A 10,000-nucleotide genomic window follows, 5' to 3' on the forward strand; every position below is an offset into this window, starting at 1 on the left:
TGTAGATTTTAAAGGATTTATATTGCGCCAACAGGTGGCAGAACTATTTACAATGCAGAGGGAGGGCAGTACAATTACAATACAGTAGGAAAAGGAGGACCCTGCTCAAGAAGCTTACAATGATAAATATAATCTATGACATGGTACTCAAACTACATAAAGTTTCAAATATTTAATGTTATATAAAGTCCTACATTATTGCAAGTTCTCTCAGCTATAAACAAGCACATCCTGGAATACAATTCATGTAACACTGTACTGCAAGTTCTCTCAGCTACAAACAAGAACATCCTGGAATACAACTCAAGTAACACTGTACTTCTCAATGCAGTTTGCAAACAAGAGAAAATCGTTTTTTCTGCCACTAGGGGGCACTGCAGATGATGCTTGTGGGCTCTATCTTCTAAAATTGAGTGATTGTTGGGATATAGTAGATTGAAGGGTCTTCAAACTTTCTAAACAAAGGGCCAGTTTACTGTCCTTGAGACTTTAGGAAGGCTGGACTGTGGCCATTGGGAGTAAAAACGGCCCTGGCATCAGTGGGAGTAAACCGTGCAGCTTTGGCATTTGAGGGAGAAATAGTGCCCCATCATTGGTGTCAGTGGAAGAATAGTGCATCATTGTTTGTGTCAGTGGGAGAAATAGTGCCCGGTTATCGATGTCAGTAACCAAAATTCTTCACCATTGTTGGTGTTAGAGGAATAGAGTCTTGCATCAGTGCGAGGAAAAGTGCCCCAAGGGCTGGATACAGGCAAAGGGCCACATCCAGCCCCTGGGCCGCAGCTTGAAGACCACGGTAGTAGATTATGGTTTCTGTCCTTTCAGGCCTCAATTGACAGGTAAGAGGGTCAATTTGAAACGTTTATCTTTATAACCAATAAAGTGATTGTAGTCTTACATTGGTAACCCCCAAAAGTGTCAAAAATGTCAGGGGTCCGATCTGTCCGCCGCAATGTGGCAGTCCCACAAAAAAAAAAAAAAAAAATACACCAAAAATGACAGAAATCTTTCCCTTCGTTAGTAAACACAATAACTTTTGCGCAAACCAATCAAAATACGCTTATTGTGATTTTTTTACCAAACATAGGTAGCAGAAAACAAACTGGCCAAAAATTTAAAAAGAATTTGATTTTTACATTTTTTTGGGGGGAAATTTCATATAAAAAATGTGAAAAATATTATTTTTTCAAAATTTATGCTCTTTTTTTGTTTATAGCGCAAAAAGTAAAAATCGCACAGGTGATCAAATACCACCAAAAGAAAGCTCTGTTTGTGGGAAAAAAAGGACGCAAATTTTGTTTGGGTACAGCGTCGCACGACCGCGCAATTGTCAGTTAAAGTTGCACAGTGCCGAATCGCAAAAAGTGGCCTGGACGTAAGACAGCAAAAACTGAATTTTTGTAAAATCTTACCTGTAAAATTCCTTTCTCTGAGTCCTCCGACAGTCGCCGCCTCTTCTAAGTCATCACTTCACTATTGGGTATTGACTTCCCATCCGCAGGAATAGCTATTCCTGCAGATGGGAAGTCAATACCCAATAGTGATGACTTAGAGGCGGCGACTGTCGGAGGACGTAAGAGAAATCCTCCGGTGGTAAAGTGGTTAATGCATTCTTTGCATGAAGATAAAAAAATCTGTGTGTAGCAGCCCCCCCTAATACTCACCTGACCCCCTCTATACAGCGATATAGAGGGGGTCAGGTGAGCCGTCCAAGATACTCCCTCCTGATTAGCTCAGGCGCAGCAGCGGCGCCATTGGCTGCCACTGCTGTCAAAGTCAGCTAGCCAATCAGGAGAGAGGGGGCGGGGCTCTGAATGGAGAGAGAGCAGTGTCTCAGCTCAGGGTGCCCTCATAGCAAACTGCCTGCTGTGGGGGCACTGAACAGCAAGGAGGGGCCAGGAGAGCAGAAGGAACCAAGAAGAGGATTCGGGCTGCTCTGTGCAAATCCACTACAACAGCGAAGTAGAACATGTTTGTTATTTTTATGGGGGGAAAAAAAAAATATAAAAGAAACTTTACAATTTACAAAGTGTTACATCTCTAGTGTGGACCAGCACCATCCTGCCTGCACCTGCTCTCCCATGACTTCTGCATGCTAGTGGTGATTTCTCCAGTCTCGCTATTCTGGGCACAATGTCAGGGTTCTTAAAACATTACCTTCTGTTGCAGTTGCAGCTGCTCCAATATTGGCCCCTGAGATACAGATGTGACTGGCAGGTCCCACAGATTGGGGTCAGCACCTTGGAAGGAAGAACATACTTTGAGGAGTGATGGAACAGAGCGTTACAACAAACAGCTACCCTGTTTGCCACGGCAAGACAGCCATTCTCTGCCCTTACTGGTCTGCCTAAACACACAGGTACACTTTACTGCTGCAAAGCAAGTGAGGCTTTACTGCCGCATCAGAGAACTTTTTTTAGAGCACCTACCTGCAGTCGCTGTGTTTGAGGTATTCAGATCCCATAGGGATCCAGTGTCTGGCACAGAGAGAGATCTGTTCATAGAAGGAAGGAGGGCAGCATCTGAACTTCTGCAGGAGAAAACAGGGAGTTGTGAGATCACCAGAAAAATATACATTCCTATTCATTCCACATAACGGCTTATATGCAACAGCACATCAGGGCAAAATGATCTGGTATTCTCAAATGCTCAGCCGATGCGGACTGAAAATTTAAGGCACTGAAACTAGTGACCCATAACGGGGGGGCACAGACAGCAATAAAAACTGATAGGCATTCTAATCCCTTTTTGCTCCATCCAAAAATTACAAAAAGGTTTCGTCTTTTGTTATACTTTAACAGAGCAGTCACCTGTTGTCGCCCTCACCTGCAGAAATGCAGCAGAATGTCCCTTGTCAGAAGGAGAGCAGCTACAGTCATAGCCTGCAGTTTGCTACAGTTTCCACTTAACTTATTTTAAAATGGGCTGCTATGGTATGATACACCATCTGTGCCGCCCAACCCTCCCATGACCCGGGGTGACCTGAAGCCTTTTAGCCCCCCCAGCAGTGTGAATACCTGGACTTAGAAGGGTTCAGTTGCTGGAGGAACAGTGTCAGTTGCTGCTGCTGCTGTGGAGTCAGATCTCCAGATTTCTGCTGGGAGTACTGCTGTCTATAAGCAGGAAACATGACAGTGTGATTACACAGCATAGGGTGAGAAAGGGAAGGCGAGGGCGGGAAGGGAGCGTGCGAGGGAAGGGAGCGAGTGAGCTAGGGAGGGCATCATCACCCCTTCACAGTATATGTAGGTCCAAGCAGATTCAATACATCACCTGCCAAGCAGTTGCAGCAGATACTGATGTTGCAGCTGTTGATAGAGGGCGAGCTCCTGCTGTTTCTTCAGGCACTGCTGATCAATGTTACCCTATGAGACAGATCAGACACTTCAAAAACTGGACAATACAGAATGGGGGGCACCAGTGTGACCACAGAAGGCCCAGCATAACTTAACATTGGAAGAATCTATCACAGCCAGACTTTAAAGGGAAATTTTATTTACTTACTGTCCCATATGCTGACTGTTGAGTTGGACAACGTCCACAACGTATTTGAATGAAAAATCCCCATTAAAGTAAACCCTTTACCTGGGTCTTTACTTCGGGGAGGAGGGAATGATCGGCCAATTACGTGATCACAGTAATTGGCCGTCACAATGGTTACATGATCAATTTCTGGTCCTGCTGGCTACCAAGTCGCAGAGACCATCTTTCACAAAGCAATCACTGTGCTGGGAACGCACTCAACACAGAAAGCTCTGCTGCCTATGGACACATATGTAAGCATGTGGGCTTAAAGTCCACCCTTTGTGCCCCCACATGTGCATTACATTGGTGAGAAGACGTACAATAATCTTAGTTATAGTTAAAAGATGAGAAAAAAAAAATTGGATTTTTGACCGTAAAAATCCATTACCCTGATGTTCATTGACTGACACAGCTCCTGGTATTCATAACCATTGGTTTACACTGCCCCCTACAGGAGAAGGACACCAAGCAGAAAATAATTTTGGCTACACCCATGGGCAGTCCCAGGGGGTATACTCCCTCTCGCTGCTATAGGCACTCAGTTTGTTACAAGCAGTGTCAGAAGAATAACTCCAGAGAGGTAGGTGCTGTGTCCATCAACCAACATAAGAGAAATGGATTTTACCGTAGGTCAAAAATCTCATTTTCTCTTTCATTCATTGATGGACACAGCTCTTGGTATTCATAACCATTGGGATGTCCCAAAGCAGTGTTAAACGTGAGAGGTGGGAACAACCAAAACAAATTCCCAAGGCTAAACATTAGCCAACCAGACAACAGGAGCTCATCCAACAACTGGAGCCCACCTGAAAAAAAACAATACACCCTCAAAAAGGATCAGGTCCTCTCAACAGCAGTCTGCAAAACCTTGCGGCCAAAGGAAGCACCCGCAGATGCCAACATAGCCACTTTATAAAACTTTGTAAAAGTGTGCACCGACGACCAATGTCTGCCTTGCAAACCTAAGTCACCGACGCCTGATGGAAGGCCCAGAGTGCGCCTTGACAGGGAAAGGAGGAACCTGATCCCTGATGGAATGGGCCTGAACCACCGTCTGCCTGATCCATCTGGAAATGGTTGCAGAGGAAGCGGACAACCCTTTGAGGTCCATCTGTGAGCACAAAGTCTTAAATTCCTGAAAGACACTAGCTGCAAGGTAAACCCTAATTTCCCGGACAACATCCAAGGCATGCAAGGCAATTTTCTTCGGCTGTTTAGGTCTGGGACACAGAGAAGGCAACACAATGTCTTAATTCAAACGAAAATCAGAGACAACCTTTGGAAAAAAAAGACAAACAGGGGCGAAGAACCACCTTATCACTGTGAATCACTAAATAGGGTGAATGACAGGATAACGCTGCCATTTCCGACACCATGCGCGCAGAGGTGAAAGCCAGCAAAAAGGCCACCTTCTGGGACAGCGTAAGCAGGGGAATCGCCCCAAATTAAGATCCCAAAGCGGCAATGGAGCTCGCACTGGAGAATCCAAATGGTCGGACACCCTGAAGAAAAGTACGCACTGGGGAATGTGGCCAAAGGTCCTAGGAAAAAGACCGCCAAGTCCAACACCTAGCCCTGGATGGTACTCAAGGCCAATTTCTGTTCAACCCTTCGTTGAAGGAAGATTAATATCCGAGCCACCGAGAAGGAGCGAGGATGAACCCCAAGAGACTCACAACATGCAATTTACATCTTCCACATACGATGGTAGATCTTCCTAGAAGTAGATTTCCTAGCTTTTAACAGTGTGAGAATCACTGACTCATATAAACCTCTATCCTTTAGCACCTGGCGTTAAACAGCCAAGACTTCAAAGCCAGCATCTGTAAAGCATGATAGAAGATCGGTCCTTGGGACAGCAGATTCTCCCTGAGAGGAAGCTTCCAAGGAACGTTGGCGTACCAAGCCACTAAGACCAGAATCCCTTCTGCCATGATCCTGCGTAGAAGTCTTGGCAGAAGCTTGAAAGGGAAGGCGTAAATCAGACGATACTGACCCAACAGGGCCACCAGCGCGTCTGTGGTGTCCGCCAGAAGATCACTTGACTGAGCCACAAACCTCTGCACCTTTCTCTTGAGCCGAGATGCCAACAGCTCCACCTCAGGGGTGCCCCACTGAAGACACAGCTGTTGAAACACCTCCCGATGATGGGACCACTACCCCTGGTTCAACGCCTGCCGACTGAGTTAATATGCCTTCCAATTTTCCACCCCAGGAATGTGCACAGCAGAAAGAGCTGGAACAAACCGTTCTGCCCCCCTTAGAATGCCGGCTACCACCAGGGCAACTTTTGTGCCCCCTTGTTGATTGACATAAGCCACGGCTGTGGCATTGTCCGATTGAATTTGCACAGGGCATCCCTGACGACGATTCGTCCAATGATCCAAACACAGTCTGATTGCTCGGAGTTCCAGGACATTGATCGGTAGTCTGGACTCTTACAGCATCCATATCCCCTGAGCAGAATGCTTGCCAAGAACGCATCCCCTGCTGGACATGCTGGCATCCGTGGTGATCATTATCCAATACAAGGGCAGGAAGGATTTTCCCAGCCAAAGCAAAGGAGAGGGAAGCCACCATATCAGGGACATCTTTGTTCACGGATCTGATTGTTCAGAGACTACGGAATCTAGTCCCATTTGGTCAGAAATATCCTTTTGCAGGGACCTCGTATGGAACTGCGCAAATAGAACCGTCTCGAAGGTAGATACCATCAGGCCCAGCACCCGCATGCAAGTCCGGAGGGATGACCATTTGTTGGACCGCAGGAGGCGAATTGCATCCTGCAATTTCTGGAGTTTGTCCAGAGTCGGACCAGTTTTGGTGGACAGAACCAAAGCAGACTCGTGAAGGTTTCGAATCCAACTGAACTCCCTCAGAGTTCTCAGAGCAATCTCCAGTTGTCCATCAGAGCAATCGGAATCTCTGCTCACAGAAGATCGTCCAGGTACCCAAATACTGCGAACCCCGCTGACTCAAACAAAGCCAGCACTGGGGCCAACACTTTTGTGAAGATCCAAGGAGCAGAGGAGAGACAAAAAGGTCCACACCACAAACCAATAATGCTCCTCGCCCACAGATAAACGGAGGAAGCGTTGGTGACCGGCACCCCTTGAAGGAACAAGTCTTGCACTACCCTAAAGAGACCCGTTAGTGATCAGGGGACAAGTGCAGGATGGAAGGGAAGAACCTTTCCGGAGGAGAAGACTGAGCTAGATCTCGTAACCTGACCGAATAACTTGGTGGACCCACGTGTCCTATACCAGGGAGGTCCATGGACCCGGAAACCAGCAAAGACGTCCCCCCAACCCCAGATATGGGTGAGGGCGCCCCTTCAAGCAGAGGAAGCCTAGTCTGTAGGTCTGGAAGAGACCGCTCGTGGCTTGCCAGACCAGGTCCTCTTGGAACCTCTGGCCCTGACTTTTGATCTCTTGTCTTGAGACCCTGAGGGACGAAAACCCCTCTGACTTGGGGAGAATGGCCTACATCTACGATGGACTCCCTACCCTTGGTAGCCTGCGGAAGAAAAGTACTCTTCCCCCCCTGTGAGACCCTTAATGATGTCATCAAAAGGAAGCTCCAAACAGGCAATCCCCTACAAGGGGGAGATCAGATAAGGCCTTCTTAGAAGTCTGGTCCGCAGACCAGTATTTCAACCAGATAACATGCTCAAGGAACACTGCTGATACAGACCGCCTAGAAATCAAAGGAGCCGCATCCAAAGAGGCATCTCAGATAAACTGTAGCCCCTGGACCAACTGATCCGCCAGCTACGCAAGACAGGGGGAAGCGGTTTCCCCTCCAGGTCCCGGCATAAAGGTTTAGCCCACTCGGTCAGACCTTGCTACACCAGGGCAATAGTAACTACCGGCCTAAGTGCCGGACCAGCCACAGCGAACATGTGGTGGGCCAGAGCCTCCGCCCTTCTATCAGCTGGGATATTTAAAGGCCGGTGACTCAACAGGAATAAAGATAGCTTTATTAAACCTGGAAACTGACGAGTCCACTACAGGTGGGACCATCCACCTTTAACGGTGTTAATCCTCATCCTCATAAGGACACCAAGGACTTTGTTGTCAAAGTAAGCGGAAAAAGGAACACCCTCACTGCTTTGTAATGCCTGTGGGTGCCAAAAGGGACCGGCGCCTCCGATGCAGCATCAGCCGCAACCTCCATTTTTAAAGTGTCATGCACTGACACAAACCGAGCATCCACCAGCACCTTTTCATGCGCGGCTAGAGGAGCAGAGAAATCATCCTAACTTTCTGAGCACTCAGGGTGCGTGGACGCAGACCCAGTAGGGTTGCTATATACTAAGCTCACCCGGAAAACATAACAATCAGGGGAGGCCACTAACTGCGATCCCACAAAGGGGACGCCGGCCAAGGGCCCACGAAAGGACCACCTAGTGAACCCTGCAAAAAAAAAAAAAAAAAAAAAACAATGAGGTCGCCTACCGTGACACGCAGGCAGGGTACCCTGATGGTCCCGCAGTGCTAAAAGAGGCAGGTGCTCTACACAATGGTGGCAAGGCTGTCATTAAAAAACTGAAGCACCCCACAGCACCACCCCTTCCAAGGGAGGCGCGAAGCTGACCACATGGCCTAGTAGGGGGTCCCCCTGTCCCAGGGAGGGGCCCATGTCCACCCCAAAACCCTCCAGGAGTAGAGGGGGGGGGGGACAGCTACTTATCACACCAGGAACAGGGTGGGTACCACACCACAGACCACCGCTCCATTGTAATGTGGGTGCTATCAGCCAGGAGAAACGCTGCGACTTAGGCCAGGGCCAGGTCATATGCATCTTTGCGAGAGGTTTAACTCGCAGACCAGCCCCCGTCCAGTGGAGCTATATCACGGCTGACCTAGCGCAGAGCTGCAGTCTGCACGCGCTTGCTGGCCAGACTGGGGGAACCCTCTGGATCAAGCTTTTGCAGTCTGTCGCCCGGTCCGGCAATTGATTGAAGATGCTCACAGAAACAAAATAAAGATATGGAAAAAAAAAAAAAAAAATTGCCACGAGTGCCTATAGCTGAGTGGGAGTATACCCCCCTGGGACTGCCATTGGCATGGTCAAGCTTTTTCCAGCCTAGTGTCACTCCTGTAGGGGGCAGTATACCCCAATGGTTAAGGAGAATCAGGAGCTGTGTCCATCAATGAACGAAAGAAAGTTTTTTTTTTTTATTGGATATGTTTCATAGCAGAAAAGTAAAAAAATAGTTTTTTTCTTTTTCAAAAATATTTGTTTTTCTTTCAAAATTGTCGACCTTTTGTTTATGGCGCAAAAAAACAAAACAAAACCTAAAAAAAAAAAAAAAAAAAAAAAAAAAGCGTCAATTTAAAAAAAAAAACGAAATAGTATTTTTTAATTTTCTGCTATAAGAACATATCTAATAAAATTAAAAATTTAATTTTTATCATAAATTTAGGCCAATATGTATTCTGCTACATATTTTTGATAAAATAAAATCCCAATTATTGTATATGGATTGGTTTATGCAAAAGTTATAGTGTCTACAAAATATGGGATATGTTCAAGGAATTTTTATCTTTTTTATACTAGTAATTTTGGCGATCAGCGTGCCTAGCCAGTGTTTGTGTGTATTATGGGAGGTGTTTTTACTAGGGGGAAGACATTGATCCTTGTTTGCCTGCTTTGCAACAACAGGATCAATGCCTTCCCTACTGACAGAATGGTGAACTGCCTTGTTTACATAAGCAAGCCGCCGTTCTGCCTCTACACCGAAAGGATCGGCAGGTGCTGGCAGACATTGAGTCGGTGGTGCCCGTTATTTTGCTCCCACTGTGTGTTATCAGGAATACAAAACCCATCCTTTCCCCCCTTTTTCAGAACAGAGATCTGCCTTGTTTACATAGGCAGAGCTCCGTTCAGAGTCTGTGCTTGACGATGGGCAGGTGGCAGGGGACATCCAGTGCCCCCTGCAGGCAGAAGTGCAGAATCCCATATATACACGATTTTGCACAGGAGATCCACCCTGTAGCAGTAAATATATGCTATGGGGTGGTCCGGATGTGGTTAAAGTTATGCTATGTGAAGGGGAAGGTTTAATAAACTGGTTACAAAAGTGGAAAATACACAAAGTGATTACTGCATTATTAGTACAAAACAGGAGATGACTGAAAACAGGATAACAGCACTGCCAGTGTTTAGTGTTATGCTTACAGAACACAAGGAGTCTCACCAGTAAGGGTGGCGGGGAGGGCCCAGGAGCGAAGGGGACCCGTCCCCACATCTTGATGACCTCACCCAGGGGCTGGAAGCCTTCGTCACATCCTCTCTTCACTAACAGTGACATGGTAAAGTACCCAGCTTGGCACCATTCAGCCATTTCCTGCGTACTGAATGGACCTGTATAGAGGAGAGATAAGAGGGCAGCATGCGATAGAAGTATAGATCACCCCAAGCAGTATTTTCCCCACCACCAGTGAAATATTTAGGTATCATAAGAGACTTA

At 46.9% G+C, this 10,000-nt stretch overlaps 1 protein-coding gene across 1 annotated transcript in view; it reads right to left on the minus strand.

The window, feature by feature from the left end:
* The window catches only part of GIGYF1 (GRB10 interacting GYF protein 1), a 102,803-nt gene that overhangs the window by 17,441 nt on the left and 75,362 nt on the right, over positions 1 to 10,000 (minus strand). Inside the window, exons 14-18 of the mRNA XM_082255246.1 lie at positions 9,728 to 9,894; positions 3,274 to 3,365; positions 3,018 to 3,113; positions 2,430 to 2,530; positions 2,158 to 2,240 (exon numbers count right to left, since the gene is read on the minus strand). Of these exons, the coding sequence (XP_082111372.1) occupies positions 2,158 to 2,240; positions 2,430 to 2,530; positions 3,018 to 3,113; positions 3,274 to 3,365; positions 9,728 to 9,894 (539 nt within the window). The remainder of the gene's footprint in view (positions 1 to 2,157; positions 2,241 to 2,429; positions 2,531 to 3,017; positions 3,114 to 3,273; positions 3,366 to 9,727; positions 9,895 to 10,000) is intronic.

This window comes from Pelophylax lessonae, assembly GCF_965119305.1.
Source record: "Pelophylax lessonae genome assembly, chromosome: 4".
Classification (NCBI taxonomy): Eukaryota; Metazoa; Chordata; class Amphibia; order Anura; family Ranidae; genus Pelophylax; species Pelophylax lessonae.